Below are 18,140 nucleotides of genomic sequence, written 5' to 3' on the forward strand. Positions count from 1 at the left end.
TCTCCCAAATAGCTGGGGGTTACAGGTACCTGCCATCATGCCCAGCTAATTTTTGTATTTTTGTAGAAATGGGGTTTCACCATGTTGACCAGGCTGGTCTTGAACTCCTGACCTCACGTGATCCACCCACTTCAACCTTCTAAAGTGCTGGGATCATAGGTGTGAGCCACTGCACCCAGCCTCTCCTTCTTCTTCTTCTTTTTTTCTTTTCTTTTTTTTTTTTTTTTTTTTTTTTGAGACAGTCTCACTCTGTCACCCATGCTGGATGGCGGTGGCAGTGATCTTGGCTCACTTGAAACCTCTGCCTCCAAGGTTCAACTGATTCTCCTGCCTCAGCCTCCCGGGTAGCTGGGATTACAGGTGTGCACCACCATGCCCAGCTAATTTTTGTATTTTTAGTAGAGACGGGGTTTCACCATGTTGGTCAGGCTTGTCTCAAACTCCTGAGCTCAGGTGATCTGCCCACCTCGGCCTCCCAAAGCGCTGGGATTACAGGTGTGAGTCACTGTGCCTGGCCTCCTTCTTTCTTTTTCTGTCTCTCAACCAAACATAGAGCAGACCTTTTGCCCAGCACACAGCAAATACCTAGAACACAGCAGTATCTAACTAGAACTTACATTGTTTGGATTTTGTTGCATTGCTTAAGGGTTACCTCTTTGTTGCGGGTGATTCTACCTTTCATATATGTAGTAAAACATTTCCCTTGAAATAAAATGTACTTAAGGAACTCATGTAACTTAATTTGCAGAAAATATTAATTAAATAACAGAACAGCTAGGGACTTGGACAGATCTGGCAAAAGAAAAAACAAAACAAACAAACAAACAAAAAACATACAAGTGAAGCTCCAGTGACTGGTGTGACAGCCTCAGCTTAGAGATGAAAATGAAGGCATGGCTATAAAATTAGGCTGCTGAGGGTTAGAACCCACCCCCCACCAGGGCTCTGCTATCTACTTCTGCAGTGTGACCAAGCCCGTTATTTAACCCTATGCCCCAGTTTCCTCATTGCAAAATGAGGGTAATAATAGTTCCACCTGATTCATACAGTTCTTGTGAGGATTAATTGGGATACTACGCATGATTTACTTAGAATCATGCCTGGTGTCTAGTGACACGGGCGAGCTGGCAGCCACTGCTGTTATTAGCAAGAAGCAAGCTGAGAATGGGACCAGGTGGGTCTGACTTCATGGCAACGCTGATTCAAATCCTCTGCACAGCTGGTGTGATGCAAAATAATAATTATTATTATAGTTCTGGCTGGGTGTGGTGGCTCATGCCTGTAATCTTAGCACTTTGGAAAGACAAGGCGGGAGAATCGCTGAGGCCGGGATTTTGAGACCAGCCTGGTCAAGATAGCAGGAACACAGTCTCAACTAAAAAATTAAAAATAGCCAGGTGTGATGTTGCACGCCTGTAGTCCCAGCTACTTGGGAGGCTGAGGCAGGAGGACTGCTTGAGCCCAGGATTTTGAGGCTGCAGTGAGCTGTGATTGTGTCATTGCACTCAGCCTGGGCAACAGTGAGACTGTTTTTCGTTTGTTTGTTTTTTTTGTTTTGAGGCGGAGTCTTGCTCTGTCAGCCAGGTTGGAGTGCAGTGGTGCGATCTCAGTTCACTGCAACCTCTGCCTCCCAGGTTTAAGCGAGTCTCCTGCCTCAGCATCCCTAGTCGCTGGGACTATAGGTGCACACCAGTACGCCCGGCTAACTTTTGTATTTTTAGTAGAGACGGGGTTTCACCATGTTGGCCAGGCTGGTGTCGAACTCCTGGTCTCAAGTGATCCACCCACCTCGGCCTCCCAAAGTGCTGGGATTACAGGCGTGAGCCACCGCGCCCAGTCAATAAGACAGTGTTTCAAACAACAATTTAAAAAAAAAAAAAAAAAAAAACCCAGTAGCAATGAAAGAATCAAGCAGAGAGGGCTGGTTCCAACGACTGGGCACACACCACGTGTTAAGCACTTTTCAGGCATCCTTTGACTGAACTTCACTCATGAGGTGGGTAGTTCTTAACCTCGTTTCCAGGTAGGAAAAGAGGTTCAAGACCTAAGGTCTACGTGAGGCTGGGTAGGCAGGGGTTGCTGTGGACCGGAATGCAGTGGGAGCACACGTTGGTCTCTGAGGATCACAGGGTGTGGGAGAGGGCTCGCTATTGTGGCCTTGACGTGGCATGCCCTTGGGACATGCCCTTCCCGGGCCTGCGTTGTTCCAAGAGCCCTGAGATCCCAGCAGGCAGGACGGACCACGAGGACTGGGAACCACGTGAAGGTCAGAAGGGCTGCGGGGCCAGCAGTGCTTCCGAGAGGCCGAGAGGAAGCCCAGGGAAGACGAGTTTGGCCGAGCTGAGCCAAGTGAAGCCGAGCGTGGCCGAGCCATGCCGAGTGGGCCGGAGCAGCGGTTGGTGGGGAGAGCGGCGCAATGACGTCACTGGCGCAGCACGTGGGGGCCGAGAGTGCAGGCGCTGTGGGGTCTCAGCTGGACAAAAGCTGACCCGGCTTCGTTTATCTGCCTCGACCCAGACCCCCGCTGGTAGAGGGCACTCCTGATGCAGAGGACCAGGGAGCAGCACGAGCAAAAGCCCTGAAACAGGAGGGAGCGCGGTGAGTGCCTTGCCCAGACCCCTGGGCCGTCGTGGGACGTGGGCCTTCAGTGTGCGCGGGGAGCCACGCAGGGCTGCGGCGTGGGATGCCGGACTCGCCCTGGGTGTCGGGGGAGGAGGGGATAGGGAAGGTTATACTGGGGCCGTACAGTCACTGTAGAGCCTGGAACCCGTTTCCCCTGAGGGTCGTCTGTCGGGTCCCAGAGCCAGGACTACAGTTGGGATAATTTGAGCGCCCACCTGGGCACCGTTGTCACTGTGTGAATGTGCTTTGGTGAAAACTGTGCTTCCTTCTCTGGGGGAAACTAGATACCCCCTACCCCTAAATCAGGCCAAGCCCTCCGTGTTATTCCTGGTAAGCTCCCAGCCCTGGGGAGACTCTGAGTGATGGCAGTGGGAGGCCAGGTAAGAGGTACAAAGCTGGCATCCAGGTGGAACTGGCCACACTCACCTTGTCCCAGCATCCACTAGGCAGGTCCTGTGGCCTTCCCTTGCCGTTGGTCTGATTGGCTGGAGCCAAGGGGCCTGGCCAAGAATGAACCGCTCCCTTGTAAATATACACCTGAGGCAGGAAGCCAAAGCCCATCTCCCAGGCCCTCTGCTCAGATCATCTCCACCCAGCAGCCAGGTCAGATCAGGTCACCTCCACGTCCCCCATCAATCTTGAAATCCACACTTTCCACCAAGGTCTACAGGGCCCCACGTGCCCAGGCCCCTGCCCATCCCGCCCACTTCACCCCTCCCACTCCGCCAGCCTTCTTGAATGGGCCGAACTCCTTCCTGACTGAGCGCCTTTGCGCTAGCTCTTCCCTCTGCGTGGACTGCTCATCTCATCTCCTGGCTTTGCCTGGCTGGCGCCTTCCTGTCATTCCAGGCACAATAATTTCAGTGTCACCTCCTGACCTTTCTCTCTAAAAGGGCCCTATTCACTGTCCAACCACCCTGTCGAGTTTTATCTGACCACTGTCACTATGTACTTGGAATGTTCCTTTTCCTTTATTTCGTGTTTAGTTATTTACTGTCCAAGGCCCTGAATGTAAACTCCGTAAGCAAGGGTCAGACCCCTCTATTTTGTGCATTCCTGTATCTTTTTGGCTTAGATTAATGTCTGGCTGGGCGCAGTGGCTCACACCTATAATCCCAGCATCTTGGGAGGCTGAGGTGAGAGGATCACTTGAGCCCAGGAGTTCAAGACTAGCCTAGGCAACATAGGGAGACCCCATCTTGGCAAAAATAAATTAGCCAGGCATGGTGGTGCACGCCTGTGGTCCCAGCTACTCAGGAGGCTGAGGTGGGAGGATCGCTTGAGCCCAGAAGGTCAAGGCTACAGGAGCTGTGATCACACCACTCCACTCCAGCCTGGGTAACAGAGTGAGACCTCATCTCTTAAAAAAAAAAAAAAAAAGAAAAGAAAGAAAAAAGAAAAAAAGAGGAGGAAAAGGATAATGCCTGTAATATAGGAGGTGCTCAATCAGTATTTGCTATATGAACCTCAACTATCATTATTGGCACCTCATCATTCAGAGATGCATTTAGCACCTACTGCACGCTAAGTTGTATGCTAAGCACATTCTACCTATTATGTCATAGAAGAGGCTCAGTTCGCCACTTCCTGGGATAATGACGGTACCTACTCATAAGGTTGGGAGTATCAAGTAGGAGGAGGTGAGGCCTAGGAATATGCATTTTCACCAGAGTCCTCCCTTATCCCATCCCCTCTCCCACTATCTAAGAAACCCATCCTGGGCTGGGCACAATGATTCATGCCTATAATCCCAACACTCTGGGAGGCTGAGGTGGGAGGATCACTTGAGCCCAGGAGTTTGAGACCAGCCAGGGCAACATAGTGAGGCCCCATCTCTACCAAAAACAAGAAAACTAGATGGGTGCGGTGGCCACACCTGTAGTCCCAGCTACTCAGTCCCTGGGCTGAGGTGGGAGGATTGCTTGAACCCAGGAGTTTGATTCTGCAGTGACCTATGATCTCGCCACTGCATTCCAGCCTCGGTGACATAGCGAGACTCTGTCTTTAAAAAATAAAAACAAAAAAAGGAAGAAACCCATCTTGTTGTTTAGAGTGGGATGGACTTGGTCCAAGTCCTGGCCATCGCTTTTGAGCTGTGTCACCTTAAGTAGGTATCTGCACTTGTCTAAGCCTCCATTTCCTCATCTGGAAAATGGGGGCCAGAGTTTTCAGCTCAGGGGTGACTTGGAGGCTGGCCACAGGCTGTCCCCACACCGACACACAGTCCTCATCATTCCAAAGAGTGCCTCCTTTCTCATGGTGCCTGCCACACTGCCTTGGCTTACCTGCTCAGTGGGGAGGACACCTCCACTGCACCTGGGGCCCCAACTCACTCCCTTGCACATACTAACCCTCCTCTCACTTTTCATTCTTGTAAATTGACGTCAGCGCTGCTGAATCATGAAGCTGAGGTTTGAGAGAGATCTACACCACCCGGGAAGCCACATGGCGCTAGTGCGCACGCACACACACACACACACACACACAGCCTTTTCCCCCTTCAGTGGTGCCTGCACACACTTTTAGTCACACGGGACGTGGGGTGCAGCTCCCAGGGCTTTAGGTCACTGTACCTATGTTAGTATAGATTTATTTTAAATGACTCATAAAAGGAGGAAGGGGCCAGCTCTGGGAAGTGTGATCAGAGGGGCCTTTACTCTTAGCTGTTCTGCTTCAAGTTCTACAGGGGGAATGGGTTTAGATACCCAACACTTGTGTAAGGAAAATGTGTTTTTTATACTTTTTTCAAAGAAGGGAAAAAAAAACATATTACAAGCTACCTGCTAGTTGACCCCTCCTTTGAGGAGGACCTGTTCTCCCATCTGTAAAATGGGGATGTTCACAGTACCTAAATCGGAAGGCTGGGTGTCAGCTGAATGCTTCACATAGGTGATGCGGGACCTGGGAGCGGCTCCTGCACAGTCAGTGCTACATAGAAATACAAGCAGCTGCTGCTGTTACTATTACTGCAACGGTTAGGTCCTCAGGTTGCCTAGTGGTACCCAGTCTCTGAAAAAGTCCTCAGTGGGTTTGCAAAATCTGACTCCACCCCTTGTGGTCCTGCTTTGCCTCTCTGAGCCTGTTTTCCCATCTGTCAAATGGGGACAGCACAGCCAGCAAGTGGTCACTAAGGGTGTGTATCACTAGTATTACAACCCGATCCCCAAGCATTGCCATCTTGGATTTCTGTTTCTCCAAACACTGCCCACAGGAGGTAACAGACAGAAAAAACAAGGACAGGACTTAATCCACCGCAGAGAAGGAAGGGCAGGGGCAGGGCAAAAGAAAAAAAAAGAAAAAGAAAAAGCAGACATTCTTTGGAGGTCGAGGTAAGACATCACCTCCTTCCCTCCCACTTCACCTTACTAAGGGATGAAATTGCCAAAGCTCTCTGAGATCCTAAATCTCTTCTGGCCATCCTTAAAGGCCTGGAGCCTATTTAATCCCCAAGACAGGCCTGGGCTGCTCTGGCTCTCTGACCATCAAGTTAATTTTATGCTGTACTTTCAAGTCTAAAAGGTATTATTAAGCATTAGGACACTATTATATGTGTGTCCAAGGCTGAAGAGGGCCACTTTAGCTTCTAAAGATGAAGTGTGACGTTGCTTAACCCTTAACCTGAAAATGACTCAGTGCACCATGTGTTGAGTTACCAGCATGGCCCATGTGTCAGGCTGGCCAAAGACACAGAAGTTGCCAGAATCCCAGGTCCTGGGCACTTTCTGGTGCTGTGGACCAGCCCCACAAACGTCCTGGAGCCACCCTTCCCTTCCCTGGCTCCTGAAAACATCAGTCTCCTCTATGATGCACAGAAAGTTACACTTAGAAAGGTGGAGGCCCAGGGAGGCAAGGGGAATTGCCCTAGCCGCCAGCAGCACCCTCCCGACACCACAGACCACAGAGCCTCTTTCTGGCTCCAAGTCGTGTATTCACCAAAAAGTACACAAGACAGAACAGCGTGACAAGAAGGAAGCTAGACCCAGCCCTGTATCCCCCATCTCATCTCAAATGAGTATCCCTTGATGCTGGTTCAGAATGTGCCACTCCTCCTTCCAAAAACTCACTAAGCCCCCACCCCCACCCTCTTCCTGGAAGCTGTTGTGGTCACAGAACCAAAGAAGTTTCCTCTCTGTTATCCATTTCAAGCAGATGCTTAGTGGACAGCCAAAAAAACGGCCCAAGTGTTGTCTTTGACAGGAATGGCCATTGGCAGATTTACTCAGTTTTCCCTTCTGTAGAATGGGGATAAGAGCCCGTGCCTCACAGGGTTGTGCCTCTCTCTATGGGATTAAGTAAATTTAAGCATGCAAAGCATAGAATTAGGGCTGGCACAGACAAAGTGCTCACACGGGAGCTGCTGTCTTACTGGACACACGCCAAAACTAGACCAACCGTTTCTCTCCCTGGAGAGTTGTGGGTGGAACGGTGAGGGATGCCCAGCCGCAGAGCAGGCCCGGTACACCACCTGCAGCCCAGCAGGTCAGCCTTAGGACCCTCTCCCCTGGACCTGTTCAGAACCAAGTTAAACCTTTGGCCAAAGCACACGTTTTAGAAACCTTTTTTTCTTTTTTTTTTTTTTTAAAAAAAAAACTTTCATAATAAAGTTTATTACCTAAACTGGCTTTAAAAAATATAAAATAGGATTCTGCACAGCAGAAAAATAAAGCCAGAGACCCTCCCCCAACCCCTGGTTTGTGCAAAGATACTGGGTATATGTAAACATGAAGAGGTAGGAGGTGCGAGTTCAGGTCCTGGCCCCAGATACAGTTAAGTTAAGCTGCTACAACAACCAGGGGGACCCCGAGGGAGCACCAGGAGGGGGAGAACCCCCTCAAAAGGTGAGAAGGGGTCTGCAGCCTCATCTCCAGGCCTCGTCTCCAGCCGAGGGCGGGAGGCGCCTTGCCCCTACACCCACCCGCTCCCTCCAACCCAGGCAGGGGAAGGTACCCACCCCGTAGCTCCAGGCAAATAACAAAATAACACGGCATCCCAGTTAATGCTGCGTGCACGGCGGGCGCGGCCGGTCAGATCTGGAAGGGGAAGGAGCTCAAGTAGTCGCGGAGGACGGGGTTGAGGGGGATGCGCGCCAGGTTCTCGCGGCCCACAGTGGCCACGATGCGCTGGCGGCACAGCTCCTGCAGCGGCCGGACGCGGCGCTGGCGCAGCGGGGTCCCCAGCATGCGACGCGGCGCCGCCACGTAGTGCTCCAGCAACTCGAAGAGGCAGTCGAAGCTCTCGCGGCTGCCGTCCAGGTGGAAGCGGCCGGCCTGGAAGTGCACGCGGATGCTCGTGGGGCCCGAGGCCATCTTCACGCTGAGGGCGAAGAAGCAGTTCCGCTGGCGGCTGTCGCGCACCAGGAAGGTGCCCACGGGCTCGGCGCGCAGCCGCTCGTGTGCTCCGTGCACGCTCAGGGGCCCCCAGTAGAACCCGCAGGCATCGAGAAGCGCGCTGGCGCGCGTGATGCGCCGGTAATCGGCGTGCGAACGGAACGTGCGGAAGTGCGTGTCGCCGGGGGCCGGGGCCGGGGCCGGGACCGCCGGGCACAGCCGCGGGCGCGCGGGGGCCGCGGGCGAGGAGGAGGAAGAGGAGGAAGGCTCTGGCCGCCGTCGGGGCTCTGCTGCTGTGGAGACTGCATTGTCGGCTGCCACCTGGTTGTGTGCTACCATCCTACAGGAGGGGCCAGCCGGAGGGGTGGGCCATAGCGTCCGGGGGTGCGCTGCGGGGGAGACAAGGCGGTGAGCTGGGGCGCTGCGGGACCGGGCAGGTGAGCGCCCACGGGGCAACTAGGGAGGGCGACGCTCCCGGTGGATCTGGCCCTAGGGGGCGAGCGCGGAGCACCAAGTCCGCGCGGCACCGTTCAGCCTCAGTGGGCACAGCTAGAAAATGGGCTCCGTACTCCGCGGAACTCTTCCCGGCGGGTGGGGGCTCGGTGGAGGCGGAGTCCGGCCTCCAGGCAGCACCGAGAGGGGGGCGTGGAGAGCAGCCGGCTCCAGCTCCAGCCGTCCGGCCCCGGCTCGCCGCCCCGCGCCCGCCGCCTGCTGGCGAGGCTAGGACCCGCGCCTGGTCCGGGAGATTTGAGCTAGGACCAGAGAAAGGCTGTGCTGTGGGAGACCCGCGCGCGGGGGGCTGCCTGGGTGGGGCCGGCGGGGGCAAGGGGCGTGGCAGTCGCGACCCCATCCTGCAGCCCCCCAGGCCCGCCCGACTCCTGGCTGCCCTGGACTCCCCTTCCTCCTCCCTCCCGCCTCCTCGCCCAGGGCGCGGCTCACCTGGCGGCGGGGCGCGGGGCGCCGCGGGCGGGGCAGCGGGGGGCTCCGGGGCGCTCCGGGGCGGCTCTCGCGCATGCTCCGGGGCCAGGAGCCGTGCAGCTGCCACGGCCGCAGCTCTCTCTGCTCGGCGCCCGCCCCTGCGCCAGTCTTTTAAACCAGCTCGGAGGCGGGAGGCCCCGCCCCCTGCAGGCCCCGCCCCCAGCTCCACTTTCGGTTTCTCTTTCCGCCGTGGCGTCCGGCGGGGACCGCTCCAGGCGTCTGCACCCCTCCTCTGGACCCTCTCGCGGGGCCCTCTGCCCGCCTGTTGGCACCTGCCCCAGCACCCGTCCCTCGAGGGCCCCTGGCCCCGACCCTGCGCCTTCCGGCCACTTCTCGGACGCCTCTTTCGGACTTAGCGACCCCGTTTTTGCCCCGCTACCTCGGGTTCCACTTTCTGCCACCAGGCCCTATTGGGACGCGCGCTGACACACCCTCCTCCGCCCCAGGTGTCTCCACACCCGCCGGGGACAGAGCTCTGTCCTCTCCTCCCTTGCAGCCAGATCCCCCCAGGAGGCCACAGAACCTGTCCCCAACCCTGAGCCTGACCCCACCCCTAGACCCCCTCCTAGCCCCTGCTTCACCCGCCATCGACTCCCTCAGTCGCCCTCCCTCCTGTCCCGAAGCCCTGCCGGCTGCTGCCTCTGGTCTTGGCTCGGGCTTCCCGGGAAGCGGCGGCCTGACCACAAGCTTCAGAGGAACCCTGGCGGCGCGGGCGCCTCCACCCCGGCCCAGTTCCTCGGAAACTGGGCGGGGCCGGGCAAGGTCCCTGGTGGCCTCGACTGCCCTCCCTGCGCTCCCACTACCCGGCAGCGGAAGAAACTGAGGCCAGGGAGGGGCTGGGATTTGCAATGGCTTGCAGATTGGGAGCTCTCGACCTGGATCCCGCCTTCGCTGTCTTCATTTTGGGGAGAGGAGCAGCTGGACAACATCAGATTGGAACCCAGTGAAGAAATGGTGCATTCTCAGACGTGATGAATCCTAAAACCTGATTTCCTAGCCCTCATCTCCCCCGACCCCTTCCTCATAGATTTCCCCTTCCTACTGCTCCGTCAAGCATCTGCCCTTCAAAGACTGCCTTCCCACCACACACACACCCGGAGCTTGGGATGGTGAGCGGTCGGTGGTCAGGGCTGTCTTTTGCACGCGTTTTGGTGATTTAGTGATTCCCATTGTCGTGCGAGGCCATGGAGTAGGTGCCTGGCTGCTCCTTGTATTTTTGAATGAAGGCGTGTGGGGAGCCCCAGCATCACAAGGGGCCACACAAAAGCCTGGGTAGGCTGGGGACTTGGTGACTGGTCTCACACTGGGGCACACTGCCCTCTACAGACAGCTCTCAGGTGACAGCCCAGACAGCTTCCACCCTGGAAGTCCTGGTGCCTGGTCCTTCTTCCCGCCTCCCTGGCCCCAGGATGCCTTCTTCCCCAGGCAGAGCCTAGGTCTTTATTCACCTCGTGAACACGGAGTGACCCAGAATCAGCCTGGCTTAGCACCCCATCAATACCCTGAATCTGCGTTTCGCCAGGGCTAGTGGTGGTCATTGATGTAGCCTCCTAGGTTGTGTGTGCGCGTGTGTGCGCGCGCGCAAGGGGGTAAGAGAAGATGCAGAGCTTTGCCTGCACCAGAGGTCAGGTGTGTGGTCATTCGAGAGATGTCCACTGAACATCTGCTGGGGTCCACACTCTGCGGTGGGTAATGGAATTACAAGGAGACCTAGCTGCAACTCTGCACCTTTCTATTCTTGTGACCTTGAGCGTGTAATTAACCTCTCTGCCATGGTTTCTTTATCTGTGAAATGGGGATAATAATAGTACCTCTAGCAGGGCACAGGACCTCATGCCTATAATCCCAGCACTTGGGAGGCCAAGACAGGAGGATTGCTTGAGCCCAGGAGTTTGAGAACAAGCCTGGGCAACAAAGTGAGACCTCCTTCTCTACAAAAAAAAAAAAAAAAAAAAAAGTACAAAAATCAGCCAGGCATAGTGGCTTGTACCTGTAGTCCCAGCTACTTGGGAGGCTGAGGCAGGAAGATTGCTTGAGCCCAAGAGGTCGAGGCTGCAGTGAGCCATAATTGCATCACTGCACTCCAGCCTGGGCAACAGAGTAAGACCCTGTCTCAAAAAGAAAAACACAACAGTACCTCCCTCTCGGGGTTGTGTGGGAATTAAATGAGTGAATACGGGGTCACGTGCTTAAAACAACCCGTAGTGTATAATAAGCACTCGGTAGATATTTGCTGCTGTTGTTCATCCGAGTGTGCCTGTGGGTGTGGCTGTGCCCACAGACACATGGCTTCAACCCCTGTGTCCATTTTTTCAAAGAGATGGAGTGTTGCTCTGTTGCTCAGGCTGGAGTGTAGTGATAGGATTGAGGAGGCACTATAGCCTCGACCTCCTGGGCTCAAGAGATTCTCCCATCTCAGCCTCCTGAGTAGCTGAGACTACAGGCACATGCCACCACACCTGGCTAATTTTTAAAATTTTGTGTAGAGATGGGGTCTCACTACATTGCCCAGGCTGGTCTTGAACTCCTATCCTTAAGTGACCCTCCTGCCCTGGCCTCCCAAAGCACTGCCTTATAAGCCCTAGTCCAGGGACCACAGGCCAGGGAAGGCACAGCAAGGGAGCAGGGAAGCTTCTAAGGGTGCACTTAGCACACGTGGGTTCTCCTCACTGCCACCAGTGACAGACAGCTTTGGTTTCATTTTCTAAGTCCTGTGTTCAAAATGAAACCAAATCCAGATGCTGAAAGAGAAAAAGAAATCTGCTGATTGACAAGCATCCGCCTTGTGGGCTGTTCTCCCTGGAGGGCTGGGCACCAGACTCACAGGAAGCCAGGCAGTGCGAAACCCTGAGGGGACTCAGAGTGCTGGGCAGGATGGGACCAGGTTCTGACCCCAGACCTGCTGCATGACCTTGGGCAAGCAGTCTGCCCTCTTGGTACCTCATTTGCCCCAACTGCGAAGTGAGCTCTGAACATCTCGTACCTCACAGAGCAGCCAGACATGCAGAGCCAAGGGCAAAATGCCAGGCATGGAGTCGATGCTTGGCACAATGACCTCTTGTCACAGGGCGGATAGACCAACCCTATGTCCACAGCTTGCTAAACCACAGCCAGAGCCAGATGTGTGGGAACATTCTCCTCCCTACTTTGGCAGGTCCTCGAACCCCATATGCGAGGGGCCCAGCCAGCATCTGGGGGAAGTCAAGATCCTGGTGGCTTATGGCACTCAGCTTTTCAGTTTCTCTTTCCGGCTTTGGTGGCGCCTTGCTGGGAAAAGCAGCTCCTGGTCAGGGTGTGTAATCGTGAAACTGGTCTCTGCCCTGAAATTCCTCAGCCCTCCTTTTCCTCTAACCCATGTGTCAGCGAGGTTCCCATGGGAGTCTGTGCCCCTGGGAGCCCCGAGCAGTAGGGCTCACATTGTGGATTCTGCTGACCGCTGGTCTGAATTAAAATGGGTCATTTCATAAGCATGTGGCCTGGGGCCAGCTTCTTAGCTTTTCTGTGCCTCAGTTTCCGTATTTGCAAGATGAGGTGATAACATATCTATTTCACTTCTTCAGTATTTATTCAGCAGATATTTATTGAGTTCTTACTGTGTGCCAGGCACAGGAGACTCAGAGGTGTTCGGGCAGACCTAGGGGAGTCAGTGAATTCACACCATCATTGCAGATCATACTGGGTGCTATGTGGGAAAGAAACAGAGAGAAAGGGGTGACTGTGTGTTTGTAGGGTGAGATCAGGAAGTTAGGGAAAGCCTCTTGGAGGTGGTGACATTAGCGCTGAGGTCTTTCTAAAAGTGGGATGAATACCGCAGGTGGAGAGAACAGCCAGTGCAAAGGCCCTGTGGTGGGGGTGCTTGAAGATAGGAAAGGAGAGTTGGTATAGCGAGCCAGGGGGTGGTGTGGGGGTGAGGCACAGGGGTTGGCAGGGTCTGATCTATCAAGCAGGGCCTTGCTGGGCTGTGGCAGGGCTTTGGATTTTGGCCTAAGTGCATGGGCCAGCCATCCAGGCCCAGGAGACAGCATAGGACTGAGTGTGGAAAGGGCCTTCTAGCTGCTGACCTTCCCAGCTGCTGGGCTTTCGCCACCGGGAGCTGTGGTTGTGGCCTTGGGATACTTGCCCATGGTTGTGTGAATTGGAAATTATGTTTCCCTTGATCAGATGAGGAGAGCACAACTTGGGGAACTGGTGGAACTTGGTGAAGGTGTTTTGGGGAGCCCTGGGGCTTGGCAGAACCTGGCCTGAAGTCCTGTGTCTGGAGTCCTGTGCTTTGATGTATGGAGTAGATCCCTTCTGCTCCCACCGCAGGAACGACTGTGCGCCTCAGTGGCGGGTAGAGGGGTGTGAGCTCAGAGGACCCAAGTCCAAGGAGAAGGTGTGAGAGGCCAGGGAGCGATGGCATGAGCCAGTGGCCGGACTCCAAAGTGGCGCCAGTCCTGGAGACTTGGTGAGACTCTTCCAGCAGGCACAGGTAAAGAAAGGAGAGATGAAGTCAGCCGTTACTTGAAGTAGTCAGTAGTCACTGGCTTTCGGAAAGCAGTCAAGAGTGTTATGTTAACAGCTGTAAAATAGGAGGGGCAGGAAAGTAGAATTCTAGGAATGCTGGGGGAGGGGTCCAGACACACCTGCTTCCAGTTCCAGCTGCCCTCCCCATCAGCTGTGTGGCTTCAGGCAAATCCAGTGGCCCAGAGAACTGTCACAAAGCCCAAGCCTGGGGAGCACGGTGCCCGTTCCTCAGTAACTCCCTAGGGATCTTTGTCGTGGCCTATTCACTCCATTTTTGCACAGTATTCCAACAAGCCTAACCAGTTTCTACCCACCCCACCCCATCCCATAAGTGACAAATTAGGTGTCAGCAGCTGACAGCAAGGACCAGTAGCAGTGACATGGGGGCAAAGAACTTGCAGAAACTGTGAAACTAGGCACAAGAGCTAGCACACAGCAGGCTGGGGACTTTAGGGTGTGGGGCAGGAAGATTCCTCATGTCCGTGGGCCCTCGCTGTGGTGATGCTGTTGAGAATGTCGGGTGTCATGATGACAGGTGGAATTGGGCCGGGTTCTCTCTGAGGAGGCGTCTGGTCTCAGGGCACACAGAGCAGCAGCAGTCTCCTCACGTGCCACAACTTAAGAAGCCCAGCATCTACTGGCCCAGTTGGCAGTGCCCTAAGCAGGCTCAGGGAGGGGTGACCCTCAACTGAGTTGTAAAGAGTGAGCATCACTTGAGTTCAGGAGTTCAAAACCAGCCTGGGCAGCATGACAAAACCCCATCTCTACAAAAATACGAGAAAAATTAGCTGGGCGTGGTGGTACACACCTGTGGTCGCTGCTACTTGGGAACCTGAGGTGGATCATTTGAGCTCAGAAGACGGAGATGGCAGTGAGCTGAGATCACAACACTGCACTCCAGACCGGGTGATATAGGGAGACCCTGTCTCAAAAAAAAAAAAAAAAAAAAAAAAAAGAACGAATGAGATCTCGCCAAGGGAAGGGAGGGAGGACATATTCCTGGCAGAGCATGACAAGAATGTGAGGCCCTGGGCAGCACATGTGGCCAAAGGTAAGCCGGACACCCCAAGGCAGCCCTGCTGGCTTCTAGGAGGAGACTGGTCTAGAGGAAGGGAGAGGGCTGGGCTGGACCTTTCCCTGCCCTGGGATGATGAGTCCCTTTGTGGGAGAGCATTCTGGGTCACCTTGCCCAGACCAGCAAGCCCAGAGCAGGGGCTGATATTATATCCACATGCCTTTACGGCCTCTCCGGATTCAACAGAGCTTCGCTGAGCACCCATTAGACACATTCACTAATGCTCATTCCTTTTTTATCCTCTTTGTCCTTCAGTTTTCCTCCCCAAAGGTAACCCAGGCACCAGCTCGGTCTATTCTTTAGGATCTTTTTTATTTTTATTTTTATTTTATGTTTTGAGACTGAGTCTCCCTCTGTCACTCAGGCTGGGGTGCAGTGGCGTGAACACAGCTCACTGCAGCCTTGGCACCCCCACCCCCACTGTGCTCAAGCAATCCTCCTGATTCAGCCTCCCGTGTAGATGGTGCACACTGCCATGCCTGGCTAATTTTTTCATTTTTAGGGAGACAGAGTCTCACTTTGTTTCCTAGGCTGGTCTCAAACTCGTGGCCTCAAGTGATCCTCCCACCTGGGCCTCCCAAAGCGCTGAGATTATAGGCATAAGCCACTGCTCCCACCCTGAGATCTTTTTCTGTGCATCTACATGCTTGTATTTTGACCCATAAAAATGATGTCCCTTGGCCCGGTATGGTGGCTCATGCCTGTAATCCTAGCACTTTGGGAGGTCGAGCTGGGAGGATCACTTGTGGTCAGTTCGAGACTGCTGTGAGCTGTGATTGTGCCACTGCACTCCAGCCTGGGTGACAGAGCAAGATCCCATTTATTTAAAAAAAAAAAAGTATTCCTTTGTGTAGGACTTTTCCCTCTATCAATGTCATGTCTTTCTCCATCTTGCCCTTTCCCCCCAACAATCTGGCTAGATCTGGCTAGATCACGTATAGATCGACCCCAAGTTCCTTAAGAACTGCATGGTACTCCTCAGCGTATGTTCATTTAGCCATCCCTGGTGGGCGGACACATAGGTTGTTTTTCTGCTCTTGCAAACAACGTGGCCTGCAGCTCCCTGTACAGCCTCTTGGCACACATGTGATAAACCGTTCTTACCGTTTGAATGTTCATAGGCGCCACCCAGTCGCCTGCCAGCGTGCTGTGCACATTTACCTTCTGGGCAAAAGCGTTCAACAGTGTTTCCCCATGCCTTCGCCATTATCATACTTTTTCCATTTTTGCCTATTTGATGAATTGGTAAGTCATGGCTTCTTGTTGTTGCTTTAATGCCCGCTCCTTCTTTCATCTACTAAACTATTATTTACTGCACTCCTAGTATGTGCTAGGCACTGTGCTAAGTCCTAGAGATGCAGCAGTGAACAGCAGGGCCTCCTCGGTTCTCTTTACAAAGTGTGAGATGCACCTGAGACTCAGAGAGGTTGAGGAATAGTCCTGGGGTCACCCAGCGAGGGAATGGGGGAGCTGGGATTTGAAGCTGGGTCTGTGTGACTGCAGGGTTTGAGATATTTTTCCTCTTGAATCATAGCTCACATGGGCATCTCTGCCAGGGTCTGCCCTCTCGTCTGAGCGCTCCGTTCCCCACTCCTTCCTCAACCCGGGACCCCTGCGTTTCCCCTTGGTGATCCCTCAGACCCTCAGGAGTGACAGCCCTGCAGGTAACCCCACCATAGGACAGGCTGCACCTCACTGTTCCCCAGACCTCACCTCATTCCCCAGTAGCCCACTGAAATGAAATCTCTGAGTATCAAGATAGATCATCTTCAGAACCCGCGTACTATCTTGCTGGCTGGATTTATTGTCTGTGTGTCTCCATTTCCTGAATTTGGGTCTCCAGCAGGCCTGCCCCCAACCTACTGCCAGCCACCCCAAGCCAAGTAAGTGAAAGCGTGAATCTGCGGTTGGATTTGTTTTCCTGTCATCACCGTGCATCTGACTGAACAAGGGTGGTGTGTATGGTGAGTGCTTGCTTACGTATGTGTTTCCTGTGGGAAGGGTCGGGGGAGGTGACTGAGAGCCTGCATGCATGTGTAGCAGGGGGTATGTGTGTATTTGGGGTCCACATGTGAATGTGGGTCTCTGTGTCTGAGGGGGTTTGAACGGCCGCTGGTTTGCATATGTGGCCAGGAGTTCGAGATTCCGGTGAGTTGTGATTGTGTGTGTGACTATCCGTGTTTGCGCCACTTTTGTGTTGCTCGTGTTGGTGTTGGTTTCAGGGAAATGTGGAGTTAAAGATAGGTCCATAAGCCACACGCGTGAGCCAGTCCATCGGCTTATAATAAAAGATCTGCCTTCAGTAATCATATCATAAAAGGACACTGCCCAGGAAGCAGGGAGGTCCTTTGGTGAGTGGGGCTCAAAGTCCCTGACTTTATGTCTAACCCTGTCTCCACTTCCTCCTTCAAAATATGTTCCCCAGAAGGGCCTCCCAAACTCTTGCACTGATGTGTCAGTGACTATCATGGCTTAATGTGGCCTTACATTTTCAGGGGGGAACCAGGAAGTTTTGGACAAAACATGAATGTCTTATCTCAGACCTGCCTGCCAGGAGTCCTTGACCAAGTTATTTCACCTGAGTCTCAGCTTCTTCATCTGTGCAGTGGGACCAATAATGTGTCTTGTTGAGGAGCGTGGATTCCGTGGAAACATTTATGTCAAGACATCGGGCATCGAGTAGGTGCTCAATAAATGTAATTCCTGAGCCTGTTGAAGTGCTTCCCCACACCCTCTCCTAATAGAAACAACCTGGAACCTTTCCCTGCTGTGAGGGGAGGATAAAGGGACCCAAGGAAAGGAGACTGACAGTGACATTGAGTGACATTGGTCAGATGGACCAGGCCCTCTGTTGGATGCTTGCAGGTGCATTATCTCAATGAATCCCCACCAGGACCCCTCCAGGGAGGCACCGTTAGCCTCCCATTTTACAGAAAAGACCAGGATGCAGACGGGGGACATGACTTGCTCAAGGCCACACAGCTGAGATCTGAAAGAGGAACTTCCATGTCATGCCGCTGCCTGGGACAGGCTCAGCAAAGCTTGGAATCCTGCAAGGCCTTCCCCAAGACACCTGGGTCCATTTCCCTCCCCTGCAGACACCCCATCACCACTCATTTCTACTCCTGCCCCACCCCCCTTCACCTGCTCACCCTGTTCCTTCAGCCCAAATGCCAAATGCAGCACAAAAGAAAACAAAGTGACCCTATGTCTGGTGCTGGCACCTTGTCACACACCAGGCTGCCGGGTACCCCGCCCCCCAGCGTGTCAGAATGGTGAGCCCATTAGACAGAGGAGGTGAGTGAGGCTCAGAGTGGTCTAGTCCCAGCCCCCTGAGCTAGGATAGTAAGAACCAGAGCAAACTTGAGTCTGACCCTAAAACCAAGGCTGGTGGGTATGAAGGTCAGAAGCCAATTTACACAAGACCCTGACCATTCCCCAGTCCTTTAGTCTGGCAGCCGGTGTTCCTTCACGAAAATCTGCCTGGTACTTTTTTTTTTTTTTTTTGAGACGGAGTCTCGCTCTGTCACCCAGGCTGGAGTGCAGTGGCCGGATCTCAGCTCACTGCAAGCTCCGCCTCCTGAATTTATGCCATTCTCCTGCCTCAGCCTCCTGAGTAGCTGGGACTACAG

The 18,140-nt window shown here is 53.9% G+C and overlaps 1 protein-coding gene across 1 annotated transcript; it reads right to left on the minus strand.

Annotated features, from left to right (window-relative positions):
* Positions 1-1,927: 1,927 nt before the first annotated feature.
* SOCS1 (suppressor of cytokine signaling 1) lies at positions 1,928-9,407 on the minus strand. The gene is made up of 2 exons (XM_007985778.3): positions 8,889-9,407; positions 1,928-8,338 (listed from the first exon to the last, which is right to left on the minus strand). Exon 2 carries the CDS (start codon positions 8,286-8,288, stop codon positions 7,647-7,649), a length of 642 nt encoding a protein of 213 aa, XP_007983969.1. The 5' UTR covers positions 8,289-8,338; positions 8,889-9,407; the 3' UTR covers positions 1,928-7,646.
* Between the last annotated feature and the right edge of the window lie 8,733 nt (positions 9,408-18,140).

The sequence above is a fragment of the Chlorocebus sabaeus genome, chromosome 5 (assembly GCF_047675955.1).
Source record: "Chlorocebus sabaeus isolate Y175 chromosome 5, mChlSab1.0.hap1, whole genome shotgun sequence".
NCBI classification, from domain to species: Eukaryota; Metazoa; Chordata; class Mammalia; order Primates; family Cercopithecidae; genus Chlorocebus; species Chlorocebus sabaeus.

Bases quoted from the DNA above. Each gene is read 5' to 3' on its own strand.
- SOCS1 (XM_007985778.3), bottom strand. From the start codon at position 8,288: ATGGTAGCACACAACCAGGTGGCAGCCGACAATGCAGTCTCCACAGCA.